The sequence below is a fragment of the Aotus nancymaae genome, unplaced genomic scaffold, assembly GCF_030222135.1.
Source record: "Aotus nancymaae isolate 86718 unplaced genomic scaffold, 86718_ANA_hifiasm-v0.15.2.pri h1tg000053l, whole genome shotgun sequence".
NCBI lineage: Eukaryota > Metazoa > Chordata > Mammalia > Primates > Aotidae > Aotus > Aotus nancymaae.
Window position 1 is genome coordinate 12,844,322 of NW_026988467.1, and position 26,082 is coordinate 12,870,403.

General features: G+C 42.6%; 1 protein-coding gene and 1 non-coding gene across 3 annotated transcripts in view; both read left to right on the forward strand.

The window, feature by feature from the left end:
* The first annotated feature begins 2,309 nt into the window (after positions 1 to 2,309).
* Positions 2,310 to 26,082, forward strand: part of DNAJC16 (DnaJ heat shock protein family (Hsp40) member C16) — a 36,598-nt gene continuing 12,825 nt past the window's right edge. The window contains exons 1-8 of one of the 2 annotated variants that reach the window (XM_064363331.1): positions 2,310 to 2,489; positions 4,664 to 4,848; positions 10,115 to 10,181; positions 12,406 to 12,745; positions 17,490 to 17,674; positions 20,166 to 20,270; positions 21,428 to 21,586; positions 25,721 to 25,851. In XM_064363331.1, the coding sequence (XP_064219401.1) occupies positions 4,682 to 4,848; positions 10,115 to 10,181; positions 12,406 to 12,745; positions 17,490 to 17,674; positions 20,166 to 20,270; positions 21,428 to 21,586; positions 25,721 to 25,851 (1,154 nt within the window). In that variant the 5' untranslated portion in view covers positions 2,310 to 2,489; positions 4,664 to 4,681. Of the gene's footprint in view, positions 2,490 to 2,517; positions 2,559 to 4,663; positions 4,849 to 10,114; positions 10,182 to 12,405; positions 12,746 to 17,489; positions 17,675 to 20,165; positions 20,271 to 21,427; positions 21,587 to 25,720; positions 25,852 to 26,082 lie in introns of those variants that run through there. The other variant, XM_064363332.1, reaches the window with a different exon arrangement.
* Positions 15,289 to 15,428, forward strand: LOC135269567 (small Cajal body-specific RNA 21). Its single transcript, XR_010337824.1, has one exon. It is a non-coding gene; the product is annotated as a small Cajal body-specific RNA 21 (non-coding RNA).

A 26,082-nucleotide genomic window follows, 5' to 3' on the forward strand; every position in this document is an offset into this window, starting at 1 on the left:
CTCCTCAGTCCGCTTCCGGGCCTCGGCAGCCCGCCCCGGTCCCTAGGACCCGCCCTTGCTCCAGGTCCCGCTCCCGCTCCAGGTCCCGCCCCCGCGTCACTGCTCCGGGTCAGTCTTAGCTGCACCGCCTCAGGACGCATCTCCAAGGACTCGCCCCGCCTCCAGGAGTCGCTCTTGCGTCACCGCCCCGCCCTCAGGACGCCCCTCCGCTCCTCGCCCCGCCCCCAAGGCAATACGTCACTTCCCCACCCCGCCCCAGAACCCGCCCCCGCGTCACCGCCCCGCCTCCAGGGCGCATCTCCACGGCCTCGCCCGCCCCCAGGATTCGCTCCTGCGTCATCGCCCCGCCCTCAGGACGCACGTCAGCGCCTCGTCTTGACTTCAGAATCCATTCTGCACTACCGCCCCGCCTCAGGATTCAACCTGCGCCCCCAACCTTCCCCCAAGGTTAATCTTGCGCCACCTCCCCGCCCCCAAGGTCTAGCCTTGCGCTACCGCCCGCCTCCAAAAACCAACCCCTCCCCTCGCCCCACCCTCAGAATCGTCCTTGCGTCACTGCCCCGCCTCAGGCGCCAGCTCGCATCCTCGCCCCGTCCCCAAAGTCAATCACGTCCGGAAGATCCATCCTCCCGTCACCGCCCCGCCCCAAGGCGGCACCTCCGCGCCTCGCCCCGCCCCCAGGGCCCAGCCCCCCCCCCCCCCCGCGTCACCGCCCCCCTCTGGGCGCAGGTGCCTCTTTGCAATTGTGGCACCAGTTCCCGGTCCACGGCGGGCCCCTCACCAGAATTCACCACGGCCCCGCTTTTACAGAGATTCGGAGGGAGTCTTCAGACTTCTAGCAAAAAGGAAACCATTCGTGGAGCCATGGTCTGTCCTGCCCCATTCAACCTCCTCCTGGGCATGGCTTCCCCTTAGCCTCCTCCTCCACCCCAAATAAAACCATAAGCTCCCCCCTCGACCCTGTGCCCAGATCGCAGATGGCTGTTCCAAACTCGAGTGTCTGATCCAACCAAGCCCACTTTACACAGTCTTCCATTCCCTCTTCCCTCCCTCCTACCCTAACACCTCCCACACAGAAAAAAAAAAAAGCTGACAGAAATCTAGTCCTCTAACCTCCCATCGTTTTGAACGGTTCATTTTTACATTTCAAAAATAATCGTTTCTGTTTAATGGGCATTTGCTAAATCCCAGGCATCGTGCTAACCACTTTTCAAGCTTATCTCATTTCTCCCTAACTACAATCCTGCCAAGAAAGTATTCCCGCCCCCCGCCCTCTGCCATTTTTACAGACGTAGACTCTAGGGTTCAGGGAAATGGATGTTTAAGGTCACATGAGTAGTAGTGGCCGAGGTAGACAGGATTGAAACCCGAATCTGACTTTATAGGCCATACTCAAAGAATCCCAAGAGTCTTAGAATATAATCGCTTGAACAGCAAAACCTCAGCCCCATCTATTCATTTATTCTACGAATATTTATTGAGCCTGTAGTCAAACACTGAGAACATGGAGGTAAACAAAACAAAATCTCTGCTTTTAGAGTTTACCTTCCAGTGGGAGGATCAGGTATAAATAAATAAGAGACTGTAGAAATAAATGAAAGACATAGTATGTTAGATAGTGATAAATGCAAAGAGAAAAAAATAAAAACAGGGCAGGGAGATATGAAAGTGCTTTATATCCCCAAGGGATCTAACTCATTGGCTCAAAGTTTCTCTCACTCACCTGTGCCTCTTCCCTCCCCCCCACCCCCACCTCCTTTCCCCGTGCTTAAGGCAGAGACTGGAACATCCTTGGGTGGACCTCACGTTCCGGTAAACGGTATTAGGAGTCCTCGATTCTCTCAAAAAAAGATAAACAAAAATAAAAGGAATCCTGGATTCTAGGCCTTGGGCAAATCCCTGCCCCTCTCTGGACCCCAGTCTCCCTATCAATATATGGAGGAGCTGGAGAGTTGAAATTGAATCCCTAAGGTCCCTTCCAATCTGACGCTCTAGGATTCTATGAATAGGGTTAAAGAGAGCAGGGACCAAAGATTGCGTCCCCATCCTAGCAACTGTTGCTAGACGAGGGCCACCTCCCGGCAGGAGCGGAAACGCCTTCCTGGATCGGGGAGGTCCTTCTGGCATCCCATAATGCATAGCGACTTCGCCTCGCTAGGAGGCACGTTTTGGCCTCTTTGGTTCACGATCAACCCTTTGGCTGCAACCATAGAGCGCGCCTCGTTCCTGTAGCAACCGCACCGGGTCCACGCGCAGACGGCGAGTGGCAAGGGTCAAAATAGATTCGCCAAGTAAAAGCCCTCGACCTGTTCAGTCCTCGCCTTCGGTGCGATGGACCTTTAAGCGTCACGTGACTCCCCTTCGGTCTCGTCCCCGCCTCTTTCCCCTCCCCAGGCCCGGGCGAGAGCCGGTTTGGACGGGAAGCTCCCGGCCCGGCGAACTAACTGGAGCACGGACGCTGCAGCCGGTTGGGCCCGTGCCCTTTCCCGGTAACTCCTTCCTGGCGTGACGCGCGGAGCCGCGAACGCGGCAGGGCCAGGCCGACTCAGGGATTTCCCGTCAGTTCCTTCTCGTTTCCAGTCACTGCTGGGCCCGGGGGAAGCCGGGAGCCAACAGGGCCGGACCCTGGGCTCTCGGAGGGCGGCGGGGGAGGGGGCTGTCACCTGCAGGGTTGCGACCTCCGGCAGTAGCGCGAGGCGGGGCTTAGACCTGGAGCTTGTCTCTGGGAGCCTCTGCCTGGTCCTGGAGATGCTGCCCAGAGGGTTGGCAGCCTACCTGTTGGGCAGGTGTTTGCTGCCCCGAGGTCGGCGCCGTCTATCTCGCCTGTCAGCGAAAAATCTTCACAGACCTCCGCCACTTGGGCCCTCTAACTGGAAGGAACTGACACTGTTAAATAAGGCAGCGATCGTACTGCATGGTAGAAATAATAGCAGTAACCACCATTTATAACTGTTGACTCTGGGGCTCAGTAAACCCTTTACATGCATTTAGTTCCCCCTCACCCCGTGATGATCCTTCAAGGTAATAGTATTCGTTCCCATTGTATGAATAAGGACGCTGATGCTTAATAAGTTTAAATAATTTACCCAAGTTCATAAATTAGTGGAGAACAGATCCGAGTCTTCAACCCATATGCTTAACCAGTAGCTATATCGCCTTCACGTGTTTTGTAGGACATAATAGGTTGCCTTAACAAAGAAGAAACTAGTTTGTTTTAGGATGTTATTCGGCACGTATGCAATTTTAAACGTTGACAAGAAAAATGTACGTGTTCAGTACAGATGCGATTTTTTTACAGATGCATTTTGTGAGGACTCCCAGGCGTCATTATACTTGGATTTACCGTAATCCACCACTGTTACAGCCTTGCCCCTCTTCACTAAGGTGTCACATTAGACACTCAAACCTTAAAACTGTATTAACTTATGAGAAATCAAGATAAATGTGTTCCTTGAAAAAAAAAATTGTATGGTATAACAACGATCATAATTGTGGGGTATTAATGTCTACAATTCCAGCACTACCCTGCTCATTAACCAGCCAGGATGATTTCCAAAATTCACAATGAATTCAGTCAGTGTACTCACCAGAGATGGAGCTTGAAACTTTTAAAGACCACCGTGTTATTTGGTCTTTGCCACTAATTCTTCATTACATGGAAAACTAATTTTTTTCTGGCCACTTTTTCTCATCTGAGGTTTCCATTAAGAATGACCATATTGGCTGGGCACAGTGGCTCACGCCTGTAATCCCAGCAATTTGGGAGGCTGAGGTAGGTGGATCACCTGAGGTCAGGAGTTCAAAACCAGCCTGGCCAACATGGTGAAACCCAGTCTCTACTAAAAATACAAAAAGTTAGCCAGGCATAGTGGCGCATGCCTGTAATCCCAGCTACTTGGGAGGCTGAGGCAGGAGAATTGCTTGAACCCGGGGGTGGAGGTTGCAGTGAGCTGAGATCACGCCATTGCACTCCAGCCTGGGCAACAAGAGTGAAACTCCATCTCAGAAAAAAAAAAAAAAAAAAAAGACCATATTGCTAATGATTAAAGAGCAGCTTCTCATTTTCTTGTTTGAATGGGTATGGTGAGAAAGGATAGAATTGAGGCATACTGTGCCTTAACTATACAGTTTTTTGAGAGTGTTTCACCTCCACGTTTGTACTTATTTAATGCCCAAGAATGGCACAACTATCTCATTTAGTAGTTTCGTACATGGTAAATCTTATAGTTTCATGAGTTTAACATGTACTCAGTGAAGTATTCTTACATCATTTACTTTGTTTAAACTCTTCTTATCAGAATAAATGAAATCATGTATTTGAGAGGTAGTCACCCTGATTATCCTATTTAGATTTTCCCACATTCATGTATTATTATTTCTGCATCTCATTCATTTTCAGTCATTTCTGAAGCTTTTCGAGTCCAAGTATTCTGGAGAGTTGCTATTCTTATTGTTCATCTTTTCATCTGTAATGATTCTTATTTGTGACATTCAAAAGTAGTAGTGAGATTTTTTTAAAGATATAGTTAAACAGCTTGACACTTTTCCTGCAAAATACCTTTTGTTTTTTTGTTTTTCATCTATATATCTTATACCTTTACCTAAAAAGCAAGACTGTCCAGGTTTCTGCCACTGGAACTCATTGCCTCTTCAATCATTTCAGCTCTGGAAAGGAAGAGAAATGGAAGTGAGAAAGTTGAGCATTTCCTGGCAGTTCTTGATAGTTCTGGTTCTGATCCTGCAAATTCTGTCTGCGTTGGATTTTGACCCATACAGAGTCCTAGGGGTCAGCCGAACAGCCAATCAGGCTGATATTAAAAAGGCTTATAAGAAGCTCGCCCGGGAATGGTAGGTGAATCAAAGAAATAGAGATTTAACGTAAATTAAGCAGTCTTAGCAGGGGAATGAAGTCTAAATTATGACTAGCTTTTATTTGTCTCTGTTTCTGTGCTCAATATATATTTATAAAATCTGTCTAAAATATTTTATTCAGGAGAGCTAATGTTCATGTACTATAATTGTTAGCAATAAGATCCAAAGCCTGTGTTTACTCTGAAACTCCCTTTTAGGAATACTTTGGCTTAAAGAATTGCCTTAGATACTGTTAACATATTTAATGTTAAAGTAAGAAGAAGCTTTAATTAAAAAAAAATATATCTATATATATATATGTAATCAATTCTGGATATCCTACCGTTCCCATGATATGTTCTTTGTAAAGTAACTTTATGAGCATAATTGCTAAACAGGAACACTATACAATCCTATTCTCTAAATTATTAATTTCTACACTTTGAAAAAAAGTTTAGAGTAAGAGCCTTTTGCCTTCAAAAAAAAAAAAATTCAGAAACCAAGTACAGTTGTCCTTTGATATCCATGAGGTCTTGGTTCCAGGACCCTCCAGGGATACCCAAGTCCAGGGATCCTCAAGTCCCTATATAAAATAGCATAGTATTTGCATATAGTCTATGCACAATGTAAATGCTATGCAATTAGTTGTTATTCTGTTATTGTTTAAGGAATAATGACAAGAAAAATGTACGTGTTCAGTACAGATGCGATTTTTTTAAAATATGTTTGAATATTTCAGAATAGAAAATGTTCCGTTTTGGTTGGCTGCATCCATGAATGTGGAACCAACAGATATAGAGAGCTGACTATATATTACTTTAAAAAATTGGCCTGGCATGGTGGCTCATGCCTGTAATCCCAGCATTTTGGGAGGCTAAGGTGGAAGGATCGTTTGAGCTCAGGAGTTCGAGGCCAGCCTGGGCAACAAAGTGAGACCCCATCTCTGTGGGGGGAAAAAAGCCCAGAGGTTCGAGGCTGCAGTGAGCCATGATCGCATCACTGCACTCCAGCCCAGGCAACAGAATGAAACTCATCTGAAAAAAAAAATCTTACAGAAAATTGTAATTTTACCTGTAGTTATCAGGATAGCAATTAGCAGGATAGTAAAAATCTAAAACTTTGGACAAATGTCATCAATTTCTTCCACCAATGCCTTGGCTGTGCCAAAGAAGCAGGAGTGTTGGATTATATAGCTGGAGGGGGGAGCAGCAGAAGGAGGAATGGATGGAGAGGACACAGGTGACTCTCAGCTGGGTGTACCAACCATAAGCAATGGAAGAAAGTTTGGGACAGGTACCACCACACCTACCACATGCTAACCTCCTGGTTCTGTGCTTTTTATCTCATTTAAACCTTATAATTGGCCTATGAAGGAGGATATCAATGTCTGTCTCTTTTTTGTTTTTGGTTTTTTGAGACGAAGCCTCCCTCTATTGCGCAGGCTGACTGGAGTACAGTGGCGCGATCTTGGCTCACTGTAACCTCTGCCTCCCAGGTTCAAGTGATTCTCCTGATTCAGCCTCCTGGGTAGTTGGGATTACAGGCATACACGACCACACACAGCTAATTTTTGTATTTTTACTGGACTTTGTATTTTTAGGCAGGATTTTGCCATATTGGTCTTGAACTCCTGACCTCAAGTGATCTGTCCACCTCAGCCTCCCAAAGTGCTGGGATTACAGGCATGAGCCATCGCACCTGGCCAGTGTCTCTGTTTTATAGATGAAAAGATGGAGGCCTAGAGTTGGTAAATCTGTGGTACCTCTGGGTTCTGTAGTTTGACCCTCTGCATCAGTAGTTTATTGCTTTATTGTTTTTTAATCATTTACACATCTAGGCATGAGTAAGGGTGAGTGGGCCAATGGTTGACCGAGGAGGCGCTGAATGAGAGTAGGAAGTTATACAGGAGCAAAACTGCCACATTCAGGTGATGTGTGATGGGCTGCGTGCGTGACTGTGCCTGCCACTGTTCTGCTTCAGTGAACAGGTGTATTTTAGCATTAAACTGCGTGAAATAAAGGTAAAGATCATTTAAAATATAATTTTTAAATAAATATTTTAGACCGTATTCCATGAGGAATCCAGAATTGGATGCTAAAAAAACAATCTCTAATTATACATGACCTCTTTCCAGGGACTCTTTATACCAAGGTTATATTCTGCATCACTTCAGACTCTTGCCTGTTTATGTTTAAAGCAAAATATATAAATCTGCAGTTAATTCATAAGGTAACAACATTCTTTTGGACAGGGTATAGCCTTTTACAGTATTTTAAGAACACAAATGATAGCTTGCTTATGTGGGACCTATTAAAATATATAGCATTGACTTTTCTGTCTTCCAGAACTGAAAAAGGTATATGATATTAATTAAATGAGTCATATTCTCTTTTTTAATTTGACTCTAGGAATAATTCATCACCATACAAATATATTGAGCATGTCATCCAGTAAAAGTCTAAAATTTTACTTTACAGTTTTAATTTTGCTGTACTATTATTTTCTGCTGTGTTGGCTATGACAATGTATCACTTCGAATAGTTAAACTTTTGTTTACTGATGGCTTGATATACACTGAAACTAGCAGCGTTTCCCAGTTTAACTTTTCAGAATGAGCTATAGCAGGGGAAATGGTTACTTGTTGAACTGGATCTGGAGCCTTCCTTTAATACATTTTAGTAAGTGTTTCTTAGACTGCTTAAGAATTTTCCTTTGCTTGGTAAAACCATTTGACATTACTTTTTCCCTTAGGAAAACTATGTTTCTCTCCCAGTAATTTTTATCATACGTAATTTTTGTTTGTTATCCACATTAGCAGAAGAAATAACTCCTTCCCACCCCCGCCCCTGCAAAGAATAGCAGATTGGTGTGATATGGTTATGTAGTAAACTGAACAGTAAATTAATTTGTCTAATTCTTTGCTGTATTACCTTCTCTCTCTCTTTTTTTTTTTTTTTTGAGATGGAGTCCTGCTCTGTCACCCAGACTGGGGTGCAGTGGCGAGGTCTCAACTCACTGCAACCTCCGACTCCCGGGTTCAAGCAATTTTCCTGTCTCAGCCTCCCCAGTAGCTGGGATTACAGGCACCCACCACCATACCCGGCTAATTTTTTGCATTTTTAGTAGAGACAGGGTTTCACCATGTTGGCCAGCTGGTCTCGTACTCCTGATCTCATGATCCGCTCACCTCAACCTCCCAAAATGCTGGGATTACAGGCGTGAGCCACTGCGCCCGGCCTGCTGTATTACTTTCTCTTTGTTTTTATTCCTTTAAAAAGGTAACTAGAGAGCCAGTAGATACCATGTGCAATATTTCCTCTGCTTTGACTTTTAAAGATTGGGAATTATATTGCAGTTCATGAAATAATTTCATATTTACTGAAAATAGCACTGGCCAGTACTTTCCTAGGGCTGATTTTTTTTTTTTAATGTTTTCAACCTTGTGGTATCTTCCACGATTAGGAAAGTATTCCATATGAGCTGAAAGTGTTGTGGTTTCCTCCCTGTTCTTCAGCCTTGGCCTCCTGTTTCAGGATCTGTGTCTTCTAACCCAGCTGCCCTCAAGACTCTCTCTTTGGTTCATTCTCCTAAAAAGCCTCTTCCTACCCTTCTTCTACAGAGTTCTATATGTCAAATCTGCATTCGGATGATTGCATAATTTTGATCCACTCAGCTGTCAGCCTGTTTGAATATTGAAGACACTTTTGCTTTGTTTTTTGTTGTTGTTTGTCATCCAGAAATGCTTTGGAGCCTCCATCTCGTTTCCTTAAGTCATGCTGTTTTCATTATGCCTAGCTGAGATTTTTTTCCCCCGCTAATACTTATAGCAAGGATTAAATGGTTAAGGAAGGAATGATTTTTAAACTCAACAGTCAGTAATCTGGAGTTTCCTTATTTGTAAAGAAATCAGAATATGTGGTATAGTTCATTTAAACATATTCCTGCTAGAATAAATTCATCAAGTTGTAGATTTTTTTTTATTCCAATGTACTTGGTGTATCCTTAGTAGTCGTTTGCTTCCCAGTGAATTGTTTTTCTTTGCAGAACCTCTGTCAGAGGAAATTTACTAGAAGTTGCTAGAAGTGATTATGTAAAGAATACTATCATACAAAGTCTCTTAAAGTGAACACTGAAAAATCAATCTGTATAAAACACTGATTTCGATTTTAGGGGCTTTCAAGGAAGTAAACCTAGCCCTTACTTTCCAGAACTTTAAAATCTCCAAAGCTGGCGGGGAGTGGTAGCTCACACCTGTAATCCCAGCACTTTGGGAGGCCAAAGCAGGATGATGGCACGAATCCAGGAATATGAGATCGGCCTGGACAACATGGCAAAAAATGTTAAATATGTGGCCTTGAGGCCGAGTGCAGTGACTCAGCCTGTATTCCCAGCACTTTGGGAGGTCGAGGCAGGTGGATCATTTGAGGTCAGGTGTTCCAGACCAGCCCGGCCAACATGATGAATCCCCATCTCTACTAAAAATACAAAAAGTAGCCAGGTGGTAGTGGCACGGGCCTGTAATTGCAGCTACTTGGAAGGCTGAGGCAGGAGAATCAGTTGAACCTGGGAGGTGGAGGTTGTAGTGAGCCAAGATGGTACCACTGCACTCCAGTCTGGGCAACAGAGTGAGACCCAGTCTCAAAAAAAAAAAAAAAAAAAATTATGTGCCCTTGAAATTCTTATCCAGGTAAAAGGCAATCGTAGGCAGAATGAAATAACCACAATAATAATGAAAAATGTTCTAATTTGAAAGTCAGGCATGAATGCAGTTTCAAACCCAATTGTTACTAAACAAATTCAGTCTATCCTAAAAGCTGTTTCTTATGTCTATCTGTGTTATCAGAAGAAACAATAGCATTCTAGCATCCCAATATCATTCTAGCATTGGGATGAAATGTTGCCATCCTGGGAAAAGACATGGGTTCTTATGAATAAGTGATTTAACCTTGAGCCAGCTTTAGCAGTGTTTGGGAGCAGTGTACATACATGTACCATATCCCACCTTTCCTCTGTGAAATGCTGCGGTACTATCTGGTGCTTTGAAAACATGCCCCACTGGAATGTTTTGGGAAAAAATCACCTACTTCAGAGTTTCATTGATTATAGTCATGTATAAAGCAACTGATTGCCTCTACCACTTTAGAAACTTTCCTAATAAAATACCCCTCCATTTGCCTCTGTAATGAACTGTGTGGACAGGATGTTAAATGACTATGCATAAAAAGTTAAATCTGTTCTCACTACCTGCCCATTTGTGTTTCAGGCATCCTGACAAAAACAAAGATCCTGGAGCAGAAGACAAGTTCATTCAAATCAGTAAGGCTTACGAGGTATTGTGTCCAGCTTTGTTGGTTTATTTTTGTTTGTTTTTTTGATTTTTGTTTTTGAGATGGAGTCTCACTCTGTCACCCAGGCTAGAGTACAGTGACACCATCTCACTCACTGCAAGCTCCACCTCCCAGGTTCAAGCAATTCTCCTGCCTCAGCCTCCCAAGTAGCTGGGGTTACAGGCACCTGCCATCACACTCAGCTAATTTTTGTATTTTTAGTAGAGACGGGGTTTTACCATGTTGGCCAGACTGGTCTCCCAACTCCTGACTTCAGGTGATCCGCCCGTCTCAGCCTCCCAAAGTGCTGGGATTACAGGTATGAGCCACCGCACCCGGCCTTCATGTCCAACTTTGTGATGCATCCATTAGCTCTTATAAAATATGCCTTAGGAAGTGATGAGTTTCATAAAGTTCTCAGAAAGGTCATGTTCCCCATGCCCTTGACCCAGTTTCTAGATTGTAATAAAGATAACATATTTGGCCACATCCTATATATTAAAACAAGTGCCTGAACACTTCAGCTCTTGGAAAAACTGTCCTATTTTAAAGGCTTTAACTAGAATTATAGAATTACCCTGAATATGTCTGTATATGTCTCTATTGCCTTCTTAGAAATTTACATTAAAGAATTACATACCAATTTGCCTATATTTATTAAAGTGACACAAGGTGCTGGGCACGGTGGCACATGCCTATAGTCCCAGCTACTCGGGAGGCTGAGGCTGAAGGATCACTTGAGTCCAGGAGTTCTGGGCTGTAGTGTGCTATGCCGATCGGGTGTCTGTACTAAGTTCGGCATCATTATGGTGACCTCCTGGGAGCTGGGGACCACCAGGTTGCCTAAGGAGGAGTGAACTGGCCCTGGTCGGAAATGGAGCAGGTCAGAACTCCCGTGCTGATCAGTAGTGGGATCCCACCTGTGAATAGCCACTGCACTCTAGCCTGGGCAACATAGCGAGACCCCATCTCTTAAAAATAAAAATAAAAAATAAAAAAAATAAAAAATAAAGTGGCGCAAGGTAACAAATACATTTAAACACAAGATTTTCAATAATTTTCCGACATGGCAGCTTAAGTAGGTTGGTCCGGAATATGCATAAAGGAGAAGTCAGTGGCTTCCTGATTTGTGTAGGGAATGCCCTTCAACACACAGTGCTTAGCTCATAGAAATGACACATCATCATCCTAAAACAGATTCCTGGATTTTAGACCTCAAAGTTATTTCTAAGTAAAACAAAGTCAACTAACATACAAAGCACTGGACTATAGCTACTTTTTTGGTGTTCATAGCTCTTCTTATCTTGGTTCGAATTAGTCCAGCTCATCAGGTATGACCAGGTCAGTTTGCTTGTGATTGAGCCCTGGGGATCAACATTATGTTTTATTTGTTTTGCTGAAGTGTTTCTGTTGTGCTAGTTTGAAATCTTTAATGCCAAGATGAGCATAACTATCTAAACTGAACAATTTCAGTCTTGAATATTCTCTAATGTTTCTCTAGTGAAAGAAGAGTTTCTCATTCTTTTGAATGACTGCATTTAGAATATCTAATTGGCTGGACGCAGTGGCACCCTGTAATACCAGCACCTGGGGAGGCTGAGGCATGAGGATCGCTTAAGCTCGGGAATTCAAGACCAGCCTAGGCAACATGACGAAACTTCATCTCCACAAAAATACAAAAATTAGCCTGGTGTGGTGGCTTGTGCTGGTGGTCCCAGCTACTCAGGAGGCTGAGGTGGGAGGTGGAGGCTGCAGAGAGCTGTGATCACACCACTTCACTCCAACCTGGGTGACAAAGCAAGACCCTATCTTAAAAAGAAAAACAATATCTAATTATGTAATAATCTCTTTTCTTTTTTCTTAAGAGACAGTATGTCTCTGTCACCCAGGCTGGAGTACAGTGATGTAATCACAGCTCACTTGCAGCCTTGAACTCCTGGGCTTAAGCAATCTCCCACCCACCTCACCCTCCCAAGTAGCTACAACTATAGGCACCCATCACCATGCCTGGCCGATTTTTTTTTCTTTTTGTAGCAACATCTTGCTGTGTGGCCCAGGCTGGTCTTGAACTCCTGGCCTCAAGGGATCCTCCAAACCTAGGCCTCTCATAATCGTGTCATAGTTTTGCATTTATTTTCTTCCTATGTCTTCCAGGCTGCTTACAGAAAAGTCTTTTGGGTGAACCTTTTTGCCTGTTGTTTAAATTTCTTTTTTTCATCCTTTATAGATTCTTTCAAATGAAGAAAAGAGATCAAATTATGATCAATATGGAGACGCTGGAGAGAACCAGGGCTACCAGAAGCAGCAACAGCAGCGAGAGTATCGCTTCCGCCATTTCCATGAAAATTTTTATTTTGATGAATCCTTTTTTCACTTCCCTTTTAATTCTGAACGGCGGGACTCAATTGATGAAAAGTATTTATTGCACTTTTCACATTATGTGAATGAAGTGGTTCCAGATAGCTTCAAGAAACCCTACCTCATTAAGATCACCTCAGATTGGTGCTTTAGCTGTATTCATATCGAGCCTGTGTGGAAAGAAGTTGTTCAAGAACTGGAAGAATTGGGTAAGATAATTTTATTCATTTATTAATTTATTACATAGATGACTTTTTTTTTTTAAGATGGAGTCTCTCTCTGTTGCCCAGGCTGGAGTGCAGTAGTGCCATCTTGGCTCATTGCAACCTCCATCTCCCAGGTTCAAGCGATTCTTCTGCCTCAACCTCCCGAGTAGCTGGGATTACAGGCGCCCACCATCACACCCAGCTAATTTTTGTACTTTTAGTAGAGACAGGGTTTTGCGGTGTTGACCAGGCTGGTTTTGAACTCCTGACTTCAAGTGATCCTCCTGCCTTGGCTTTCCAAAGTGCTGGAATTACAGGCATGAGCCACTGCATCCAGCCCCAAAGCAAATTTTTTTAAACACTTGTTTTATAAACCTTTTTGAAAGTCTTTCTTAAATATATTAGTCTGCTTAATTCAACTCTGTGACGCCTAAGCACCAATTTTTTGACTTACTGTGAGCTGAGCCTTGAAGAGCGTTGGAAGTCAGCTGAGGAGTCTTCAGTCACACAATCTGGTTAAAACTAGTGTGCAAAAGCATGCCATGTTTATAGAGAAGTCTACTGTGGAGGAGGGCCCAGAATTAGCACCACCCTTGACCTTGAGCTCACCATTTAGTTAAAGAGAAAATATATACACAGAGAACACCGGCCTCACATTTGCAAGTACGGAATAATGTAGTGCTGAAGGAGTAGAGAAAAGATAACAAGACATTCATTTTGTGTTTTCTTTTTTTTTTTTGAGACAGTTTCGCTTTTGTTACCCAGGCTGGAGTGCAATGGCTCGATCTCGGCTCACCACAACCTCCGCCTCCTGGGTTCAAGCAGTTCTTCTGCCCCAGCCTCCTGAGTAGCTGGGACTACAGGCGTGCGCCACCATGCCCAGCTAATTTTTGTATTTTTAGTAGAGACGGGGTTTCACCATGTTGACCAAGATGGTCTCGATCTCTTATCCTCGTGATCCACCCACCTTGGCCTCCCAAAGTGCTGGGATTACATGCGTGAGCCACCGCGCCCGGCCCGCTAATTTTTGTATTTTTAGTAGAGACGGGGTTTCACCATGTTGACCAAGATGGTCTCGATCTCTTGACCTCGTGATCCACCCACCTTGGCCTCCCAAAGTGCTGGGATTACAGGCATGAGCCACCTCGCCTGGCCTCATTTTGTGTTTTCTAACACCTTGCCCATGAATCAGATTTTTTCATTTGAAACTTTTTTCTGTCAGCTTTCATGTGCCAATCACTGTAGTCGACAACAAAGGATATATGATAATAATACTTTTTGTTGAACATTTCCATTCCCTTGCATTGTGGTAAATGCTTTCTGTGCATTATCTTTGTCCCCAAAGCAACTCAATGAAGGAGAGACTATTATTATCCCTATTTTACAGATGAGGAAGCTAAGGCATTGAAGGTTAAGGAACTAATTAAATATTACACTACCCATAAGCATCAGTGTTGGATATGGACCCAGGAATCTGACCTTCAGTTTCCTCATTCATAAAGATAGCAATACTTACCGTGCAGAGTGGTTGTGAGTATGAAATGTATGATGTATATAAAGCTGTAGGCGTGATACCTGACATACAAAGCACTCAAGAAGTGGTAATCCCTCCCTTGGGCCTTTGTCTTATAGCCACTTGGCCTCCCTAGGTGATGTCTCTTCTGTCTTACAAACGGCCAAATCTCCCAGTGTATGTGCCTGCCATGTTCTTTTTCTTTCTTCTGCTCAGATAATTCTCTGTGCACTTCCATTTATTGAGATTGTTCCACAGTTATTTTTAACGGCTGCAATGTGATACAATAGTATACTGTACTTGGCTCTAGAGAAGAGCCAAGAATCCACTTTGGATTCTTGTTCTGCAATTTCGTCAGCTGTGCAACCTGGGATAAGTCACTTTACCTCTCTGAATCCTCTCTCTGTATCTGTAAAATGAGGGAAATTGACTGTATAATGCCTAAGGTTCCTCCTTTCCTGCCATTGAGAGACTGCAGCAGTCACGGTCCGGTAGCCTGCAGATAGCTTCATGTAGTCTGCTCAGCAAGTTTAAAGCATTAAGTTTGGGATCCCTCCATTTACTCAGCATTTCATTTTAGGAATTTACTAATTAGAAAATAAGCACACAAGAGCACAAAGCTGTGTGTACAAAGATGTACAAGGATGCCTGTCAACATTCGTTATACTGTTAAGAATTAGGCCAAAAGCAACTTTTGATATTGTGCTTTGTGATAAGAAATCTATGTATATTTTGGTGTTCATTCCCAGTTCCTGGCACAGATCTCCTAAAACCCTTGAGATTGCCTGATGAGTAGGGGTGGGCTAAGAGAATCTTTTGCTCTGACATTTGCTCTTGACTCTGATTCCTGACATGGAGCTCCTGATCCTTGGAATTTCCTGCAGGATGGGAACTGGTCACCAGAAAGGCCAAACCATGATTAGAAGTTTGAAAGTTTTCACCCTCATCTTCCAGAAAGAGGAGAGGAGCTGGAGACTGAGTTAATAATTGATCATGCCTACGTGATGAAGCCTTCACAAAAATCCCTGAACTCTGGCTCAGTTTCCTAGGGGGTGGGCCCAGCCTACTCTACCTCCCCTCAGCTAAGCCTACAGTAGAGGGGCCAGGCATCCTCCCCCATGGGAGAGGCATTTGAGTAAGGAGCCTTGCCTCAGGTGTCCTAGCCTCACATTTGCTGGGCAAAAAAAATGAACATATATATGTATATATTTAATCCTTGAACTGCTGGGTTTGAGAGTTCCCAGGTGGCTGAATACACGGAGATGCCCAGAGGGTGACAAGCCCTAAGAGGGCAGGGATGCTCCCCCACTTCCATATACCTTGCCATGTGCCTCTCTTTCTTCTGGCTGATCATCTCCTTTGTAATAGCCCTTATACCTAATGTGTAAACATAAGGATTGTTACCCTGAGTTTTGTGAGCAGCTCTAGAAAATTAATTGAACCCAAGGAGGGACTCATGGGACCCTTTGATTTATAGCCAGTTGGTCAAAAGTACAGGACACAACTTGGAACTTCTGGCATCTAAAGTGGAAGCAGCCTTTGTGGGACTGAACCCTTAACCTGCGGGACCTGATGCTATCTCTGGGTAGATAGTGTAAGAATTGAGTTGATACCCAGTTAATGTCTGCTGGAGGATTTATGGGGAACCCCCAACCCCAAAGCATCAGGTGTCAGAAGTGAGGCGTTGAGCTGGGCATAGTGGCACGTGCCTGGAATCTTGGGTGGCTGAGGCAGGAAGATTGCTTGAGCCCAGGAGTTTGAGACCAGCCTGGGCAACATAGTGAGACTCCATCTCTTAAACATTGAGTGTCAGGGAAAGTAGTGTGTTGAGTGTGAGTAGGAAAAACAGTTTGGTTTTTCCTCTCTCATAACTTCAATGTGCAACAATAAAGAATGGGTTAAATAGATTGATGGCCCAGTGAGTTTCTACTATGTGCTAGGCTCTGGTCTGGTGTTGGGGATACACAGGGATCCCTGCCTTCATGAGGCTTACATTCTAGAAGGGGAGACAGACAATAAACAATTGACAGAAGGAAAGTGGGTGGGACATTAGAAGATGGTAAACACTGTGGGAAAAAAGTGAAGTGAGCAGGTTGTGCGTGTGGCCCGAGTGGGCCATATTTTAAATATGGTGCCAAGGTAGGCCCCATTCAGAAGGACTTGAAGTTGGTGAAGAAGTCAGCTACGCAGAAGTTGGGGAGATACACACTTCAGGCTGAAGGAACAGCCAGTGCCAAGGCCCTGAGGCAGGAACATCCATATCCTCAGATCACAGCAAGGACACTGGGGACTGGGGCAGGCTGCTGAGGAGTGGGAGAAGAAAGAGGGCATGGGGAACCAGGGCCAAACACAAAGGGTCTTATTGGCCTCTGTGAGGATTGTGCATTTTATTCCAACTGAAATGGGTCTTTGCAGGGTTTGGGCAGAGGAGTGATGTGATCCATTTTTATGTTTTAGAAGGAACGGCCTGGCTGCTATGTTAAGAACAGACTGTCAGGGGACATGGAGAAATAGGGAGAGAGCATTTAGGATATTATTACAGCAACATAGGCAGGAGAGATAATGATGACTCAGAGCAGGGCATATAACGAAAGTGATGAAAAACAGTTGAATTCTGGACATATTCTGAAGAGAAAACCAACAAGACTTGCTAACAGATTGGATGTGGGGTGTAACTGATAAGAGAAGCCGAAGATGGTTTTTGGCCCGAGTAACTGGAAGGATGGAGCCGTCATCAACTGAAATGTCAAAGGTTTGGGTAGGACAGGTCTGTGGGAGGGGATCAGGGGTTCGTTTTTGGAGATGTTAAGCCAAAAAATCTAGTAGACATCCAAAAGAAAATGTACATTTATCGGCCTTTAATATTGAGTGTGTCTCCAGTGGTAGCAGTACCTAGCCCTCCAAATATATTGGTTGAATGAAAGAACGAGAAAAGCTATTCAAGTATTAAGTGAAATAAGTATCAGATGATCCCAGTTTATGTATATGTGTACCCACACATACACACATACACACACACGCATTTGTAACTTTTCTTACATATTGCCAGATTGCTCTGCAGAAAAACTGAGCCAATCTAGAATTCCAGCAGTGAAAGAATGCCAGATAGTCTATTAGGAAAGACATCCTCTATGAGTTCGGGATTTCAATTTCACACCAAAACATTACTTAGCGCTTTTTCCAGCTGCGATGGAGACATAAAAAGCCTTCACTTGTATCTTCCATTCTTTTCAGGTGTAGGAATTGGCGTGGTCCATGCTGGGTATGAGAGACGCCTGGCCCATCACCTGGGGGCACACAGCACGCCCTCTATCCTAGGAATCATTAATGGGAAAATCTCCTTCTTTCACAATGCAGTTGTCCGTGAGAATCTGCGACAATTTGTAGAAAGTCTTCTTCCAGGGAACTTGGTGGAAAAAGTAAGTATCTGTCAAGGAAAACATGGCTAAGAAGTGGTTTAAGAGGCGCATAGGACTGCTAATTGCCCAGAACATTATCAGTAGTCCTCTCAAACCTGAATTTCATTATGAGGAAGGCAAGACGTATTAATTAATTAATTACTCAAACTAAATCATTTAAGTGAAGTCTGTAGGAGACTAAAAATTGAAATAGATGAAGTACAGAGACTGAAAGAATTAATTCCTCTTAATAACCATCTTGCAGATCTTACACTGTCATGGGAATTTGAGCCTAAAATGACAGTGCCTATTTTCTAAACAAAAAAATTAGATCACATGGTAGAAAGTATCAGGGATTTCTTTTCTTTTCTTTTCTTTTCTTTTCTTTTCTTTTCTTTTTTGAGATGGAGTCTTGCTGTTGTTGTCCAGGCTGGAGTGCAGTGGCATGATCTCGGCTCACTGCAACCTCCATCTCCTGGGTTCAAGTGATTCTCCTGCCTCAGCCTCCCAGTAGCTGGGATTAGTGGCACCCACCACCACACCTGGCTAATTTTTGTATTTTTAGTAGAGACGGGATTTCGCCATGTTGGCCAGGCTAGTCTTGAACTCCTGACCTCAGGTGATCCATCCACCTTGGCCTCCCAAAGTGCTGGGATTACAGGCATGAGCCACCACGCCCAGCCAAGAATTAGAGATTTCTTTCCAGCTCATAAATTTATTCATGTGAAGACATTTGTCTTTATTCAAATTTAATTATATTTGGTTGTATGTTCAATGATCGTATCTATGGAAAAAGCCAGATTCCATGAAATCAAATATTATTTTTGAAACTTTAGAAACTTACAATGACAATAATATGAATGAATTTCACAAAGAAAAGGTTGAAGTAAAGAAGCCAACTTTACATTAGTTTATAATTTCCATATTTAGGCACCTAATATATTTTTTTCAATATCTTAAGTTAGGGATCAAAGTAATTAGGAAAGGACTCTCATTTTGCTTTAAATCATTCTTTTAACAATACCAGGGAGAGTGAACATAAAAAATTTTCATCATATTTCTACATGTACTATCCCTATACTGTCCTGCTGGGATCATTATCTGTAGAAGAAATATTTGTTGGAGTTAACTGTCAGAGAGTATTGTAGGCTTCTAAAATGATGATAGATTATCTGATGGATCTTCAAACATTTATATAAAATATCTATTCTGTGCCTAGCATAGATCAAGTAGCCATTTCAAGCAGCTCCCAAACTCATGGGTGATTATTTGCAGTATGTTGGAGTCCATCCTAATGAGTTGGGAAAGGCTTCTTGGCAGAAGTGACCCTTGGACTGGGTTTGCCAGGTGAGGAGAGAGAAGGAGGGAGTGAGTTGCTGGCAGGCAGAAATCTGGAGACATGAAATAGCCTGCTTTGTAAGAAGTTTTCATTGGTGAGTAGCAGAGGTGGGGGTTAGAAAGGTTATGAGGAATCTCCTGTGAGGGCCTCAGAGCACCTCCATGCCCCTTGGAGGAACTTGAGCCTTGGCCTGCAGGTGATGAGCCATTATAGTGTTTTGAGCAGAGGAGTGAAACAATCAAATGTGGGTTTTATATAAATCATTCTAGGTGCAGTATGGAAAGAAACTTTTTTTAATGACTATGAAAAATTTCTAGCTAGAAAATTTATTCATGTTTTTAATTTGTTCTCTCAGTAGGAATATTTTAAGATGTCAACGGGGGAAAGTAGCAATTCAGATAACAATAAATGAAATTATATAATGTATAGAGGGGGTGGATCACCTTATTTTTATTTAAACCATTTAAAAAGAGCAAGCTGGCCTAGGGTGGTGGCTCATGCCTGTAATCCTAGCATTTTGGGAGGCTGAGGTTTGAGGATCACTTGAGTCCAGAAGTTCAAGACCAGCCTGGGCAACATACTGAGACCTGAGCGCTACAAAAAATACAAAAATTAGCCAGGCATGGTGCCATGTGCCTGTAGTCCCAGCTATTCAGGAGGCGAGGTGGGAGGATCACTTGACCTTGGGAGGTTGAAGGTGCAATGAGCCTTGATCATGACATTGCACTCTAGCCTGGGCAACAGAGCAAGACCGTGTCTCAGAAAAAAAGGGATGAAGGGCAAGCTGGGAGACTGAGACGTAATAGACAGATAGATGATTGATTGATAGGTAGGTAGGTAGGTAGGTATTAAAAGGGCCAGTGTTGCATTATCTTCTGCTGGATAGTCGACTAAGAAGTATACTCTATAATTAAGCACGAACCAACTCTGGAAGTTCAGTTTTTATAATATGGTCAGTAATTGTTTCAGGCAGGATTATGATTTTAGTCTGTAAGAGTTAAAATATGAAATCAATATCTCCATTCTTTTAATAGTTTTAGCCGAATGAAGACAAAAAGATTAGTTGTCTGCATTTTTATTTTTTGGTAATCTTTTATACTTATTTATTTTCTCATCACTGGAGTATGATACAATTGTTAAATATTGAGACTAACATTCTATTTTCAATTTAAGGTTACAAATAAAAATTATGTCAGATTCCTCTCTGGCTGGCAACAAGAGAATAAGCCTCATGTCCTTCTGTTTGACCAAATGCCCGTTGTGCCACTGTTATACAAGGTACTCTCTATGCTGGGGTAATGGTTTCGTTTCGTTTCTTTTCTTTTCTTTTTTCTTTTCTCTTCTTTTCCTTTCCTTTTTTTTTCTTTTTTTTTTTTTTTTTAGCAGGAAGTATAATCTCTGAGTTGGAACTTATAGCCTATTTGTCTTTATTGTAAGAAACATTCTTAATATATTCCGTGAGAAATGTTTGAAGACCAGAAATTGTACTTAACCATCATACATTGAGCACCTACTGATGCCAGTTACTGTGCTAGTGCTTTCTATGCACACATCATTTAATCCTCAGAACCCAGTGATAGAGATACTACCCCTGTTTCTTTTTGTTTCTTTTTTTTTTTGAGAACAAGTCTCACTTTGTCGCCCATGCTGGAGGGCAGTGTCGTGATCTAGGCTCACTGAAACCTTCGCCTCCCCAGTTCAAGCAATTCTTTCACCTCTGCCTCTTGAGTAGCTGGGACTACAGGCACACGCCACCCCACCCGGCTAATTTTTGTATTTTAGTAGAGATGGGCTTTCACCATGTTGACCAGGCTGATCTCAAACTCCTGAACTCAAGTGATCTGCCTGCCTTGGCCTCCCAAAGTGCTGGGATTAAAGGCATGAGCCACCACGCCTGGCCACTATCCCTGTTTCATAGACCAAGATCATGAGGGTTAGAGTGGTCATGTAATCTACCCAAGTTCTCACTACAGCATGGTGAATGCAATTCCCATTGACTTCAGACCTGCCCTCTGAATGATGCCCCCACTACACTCCCCCTACCTGCATTCCCCACTACCTCTCATGTCACAGTGACATGAGATGGGAGAGGAGGGTATCCTAATCAGTGGCATGGTCACTGCCAATCTTACCTAATTACGGAACAGGTAATCCCCAAACCCGTGCCTCCTGACCAGTACAGATTTCAAGAAGATGATTATTTTACCTTAACTATGAAAAAAAAGAAAGAGTTGTTTGTATTTACCTGTTGGTACAGTTTTTGCACATGGAACACCATAGAATTCCTGGAAGTATACAAGGATATGGAAGACCTAGCAGAGCTGTATAAGTTGGCGTGCATCTCTCTGCTCAGTGATATGAAAAAGCCCTACTTGATTTGTAATTTACATCTTTGCTGTAGTTTTATTTTCTTCCTCTCTATTATGCCCTAACAGTTGACTGCTTTTGCATACAAAGATTATTTATCATTTGGATATGTACACGTGGGTTTCAGAGGGACGGAAGAGATGATGAGGCAGTACAACATCAACGTCTACGCCCCCACTCTCTTGATCTTTAAAGAACATATAAACAAGCCTGCCGATGTTATCCAGGTATGTGAGGGTCACCTTGCTTTAAGATTTTCTTTGCATTTTATCCCAAAATTTTGTGTAAATAAACAGCAAAATTGAACAAAGTGGGTGAAGGAAAGGATCAGTTAGTTTTCAATCTCTTCCTTCAGATGCACAAAATTTTCAAATGAATTTTTTTTCTCTAACTTGGTACTATTTGCTTTAAACATTTTTAATTGTAAAAATTTAAATTTTTTAACACCTTTAAAGGGCTTCTGTTGGAAAACCAACAATCTTTTTCCAAAATGAATTTAAAAGTTAAATGCAAAACAGTAATAAAAAGGAGTAAGAAGAAACCACAAACTAACAGAGACTATACAGATGAGTACTTATCTGATCTTAAGGTGGGAAAGGGTTAAAAAGCATTGGGAAAACAATGTTGGAAAATCTTAATAATTTGACTCTAAGTTGTATATTTTTATGTAAATACTTTAAAATGCAAAGTTAAAAAACTGGAGAAATACAACAAATATTAAAATATTGATATTTTTAATTTCTAAAGAGCTTTTAATCAAGAAAATCAACACAAAATTCTGAGAAGAGATTCAAATGACTAATAAACATTTTTTAAAATTAAATCTCAGGCCAGCCTCGGTGGCTTACGCCTGTAATCCCAGCACTTTGGGAGGCCGAGGCAGGCAGATCACGACATCCTGGCCAACTTGGTGAAACCCCATCTCCACTAAAACTACAAAAAAAACTTAGCTAGGTGTGGTGGTGCATGCCTGTAGTCCTAGCTACTCAGGAGGCTGAGGCAGGAGAATCACTTGAACCCAGGAAGCGGAGGTTGCAGTGAGCCGAGATCAACAGAGCAAGACTCCATCTCAAAAAAAAAAAAAAAAATTAAATCTCATGAGTAATCAGAGAACGTTAACCTTTTTCACCCATCAAATTGTCAAAGATTTTCTAAGTTAAAATAGTACTATTGAGGGTGTAGAGAAATAAGTACTATCTTCCTAGAGGAAGTAGGTTTTTAGAAAAGGAATTTGGTAATATTGTATTAATACAATTGTGTGCCAAACAGTCTTCTGGGTGTAGGGTTACAGCGTTGAGTAAGATCAACAGAATTCCCTGTCCTGCGTCCTACTGGGATAGACAGACCAACAGTATAACATAGTCTGTTATCATTTACTATATAGTGATAAATGATAAGGAGAAAGATAAAGCAGGAAAGAGGGACGTCGAGTATTAGGAGAGAAGGGTTGCAGTTATGTGGTAGAATGGCCTAGAAGGCCCTCATTGAGAGCTTAAACAAAGGCCTGAGGGAGGTGAGACTGTCTTTCAGGAATCTATACTTTTTTCTTTCCTTTTTTTTTTTTTTTTTTTTTTAGACAGAGTTTCACTCTGGTTGCCCAAGCTGGAGTGCAATGGTACAGTCTCAGCTCACCACAGACTCCGCCTCCTGGGTTCAGGTGATTCTCCTGCCTCAGCCTCCCAAGTAGCTGGAATTACAGGCCTGCGCCACAACGCCTAGCTAAATTTTGTACTTTTTAGTAGAGATAGGGTTTCTCTATGTTGGTCAGGCTGGTCTCGAACTCCTGACCTCAGGTGATCCACCTGCCTCAGCCTCCAAAAGTGCTGGGATTACAGGCATGAACCACCATGCCCAACCTCAGGAATCTATGCTAAAAGAATAGGAACTCAAAGACTTCCACCTAAAGATGTTAAGTAATTTTCATAATATGTGAAAATTGCCAGGGGGAAATGTAAATATCCAACAGTAGGATAACTAGGATAACTATTAGTACATCCCATGAAGGGAATATTATAGAGCCATTTAAAATGACAATTTCAAGAAAACTTCATGGGCCAACCGCAGTGGCTCACGCCTGTAATCCCAGCACTTTGGGAGGCCAAGGTGGACAGATCCTGAGGTCAGGAGTTCGAGACCAGCCTGGCCAACATGGTGAAACCCTGTCTCTACTAAAAATGCAAAAATTAGCCACGCGTGGTGGCAGACACCTGTAATCCCAGCTCCCCAGGGGCTGAGGCAGGAAAATGGCTTGAACCCGGGAGACAGAGGTTGCAGTGAGCCAAGATCGCTCCATTGCACTCCAGACTGTGGGACAACAACAAGAATTCATCTCAAAAAAAAAAAGAATACTTCATGTTAGGGATAATTTTCATTGCATGTTAAAAAGCAAGCAGGACGCAAAATTGTTTATACAATTTAAACACTGATCTCAGTTGTATATGAATGCCTGTGTATGCATAGGAAGAACGGGAAATACTGGTACCAATGTTCTCAAAAGAAGTGAAAAAAGGAAAAAAAAATACTGGAAAGCATTAGTAGTGATCATCTCTTGATGGTAAAATTATATATCATTTTAATTTTTGTGTTTTCCAAAATCCCTATAATGAACATATTTTATATACAAGGACATTTTGACTGTCCTCCTAAGGGAGGCTAGAAAGAAGTTCTATAAAATTCTTTATTTCATTCATTCAGTAAACATTTCCTTGCCTGCCTGCTCTGTAGCAAACACAGAGCCAGCTCTGACATCCAGAGTTAGTCTTTGCCCTCAAGCATCTCAGTCAGGGGAGGACAGAGACCTAACCATCCACTCTAATGGCAGCTCAGTGTCCTATGAACATAGCAGAAGAGTACCTGAAACCATGGAAACCAGATGGGAAAGTGGATCATAAAGAAAGAAGAGCAGGTTTAGGAAGATGATAACTTTGCCTGTGGACATACTGAATCAGAGCTGCCTGTAGGAAATGGAAGGGGAGAAGATCTTAAGAGTCGAGATCTTAAGAAAGGCATGTAGGCTGGGGATAGAGACTGGTGAATTGTCAGTAAATGGTTAGTGGTTGAAGTCCTGAATAGGGTAAGATCTTCCCAGCATAATACTGTAGTCCCCCTGATCCACCCCCACTTATCCCCTTATTCGCCTTTTGAGGTTTCAGTTACCCACAGTCAACCAAGTCCAAAACACAGGCAAGTGCAGTACAATAAGATGTTTTGAGTGAGGAGGACTGTGTTCACATAACTTTATTACAGCGTATTCTTAGAATTGTTCTATTCTAATATTAGTTGCTGTTGGTAATCTCTTGCTGTGTCTAATTGATAAACTTTATCATAGGCATGTGTATATAGGAAAAAAACATAGTATCTATAGAGTTCAGTACTATGTTGTTTCAAGCACCCACTGGGGGTCTTGGAATGTATCCTCTGCAGTTAAAGAATGACTGCTCCATGTAAAGTAAGGCCAGAAGGATGCCAAGGACAAAACTCAGGCCAGCCACCAGCACAAGGGGGTGCCTGATGGAGATGAGAAGGTGCTGAGAGACAGGAAGAAAACAAATGTCAGTGGCCGAATAGAAAAGAGAAGATAATCTCAATCCAGGGTCAATGGATGAGGATTTCCTAAATTGGTTTTTAGTAACAGTTTATACCTTTGAGAATTATATTCATTTATCCCCTGGGGAAAATTGTAAATCAAATGCGTTGATTTTTAAGTATAGACTTTGTGTTATCCAGCAACCTTGCTGAACTCTTCTTGTACTAACTTAAATAAATTTGCCTAAAATTCAGAATGATTGACTTTTTGTTTTTGTTTTTGTTTGAGATGGAGTCTCGTTCTCTTGCCCAGGCTGGAGTGCAGTGGTGCAATCTCGACTCACTGCAACCTCCGCCTCCTGGGTTCAAGTGATTGTTTTGCCTCAGCCTCCCAAGTAGCTGGGACTGCAGGCATGTGCCAACATGCGTGGCTAATTTTTGTATTTTTAGTAGAGACAGGGTTTCACTGTGTTGGCCAGGCTGGTCTCGAACTCCTTACCTCGTGATCCACTCACCTCGGCCTCCCAAAGTGCTGGGATTACAGGTGTGAGCCACCACGCCTGGCCATTTTTGACTTTTTAAATTTGTCAGCATAAAACAGTATATAAAAATTTTTCAGTGGGAAGTATACTTGATTTTCCCTTTGACCTGAAATAGCTACATCCTTGCTTTCAGCCCTGCATGGCTGAAATAGATGACCACATGTTTATTTGCTCAAGCAGGTTTGTCTTGTTTGGTTATATTACTTTAGTCAAGGCCAGCCACATTTTTTTAAGCCCATCTACTCGCATTGAGAACACTGCATAAAATCTAGCTGCTTCTTGTTTTTTCTCTAGGCCCGAGGTATGAAGAAGCAAATCATTGATGACTTTATCACCCAAAACAAGTATCTGTTGGCAGCCAGGCTCACCAGCCAGAAGTTGTTCCATGAACTCTGCCCTGTGAAACGGTCTCACCGACAGAGAAAGTAAGGACTCAAGGCTTTGCCTCTGCTTGTCATTACAATAGAAGGATCATGTTGCATTTTACTATAGGGTAACTGGACATCTGCCCTGTAACAGTGAGAACTTATTCTTCATTTCACAAATACTGATTAGTAACTATGATGGTAACGGGATGTATTAATCTAGGGCACCTTAGCACCAAATTGTTGGATTTGCCAGCCTGTCCTAGTGGTCAGAGAAGATTTCCCTAAGAC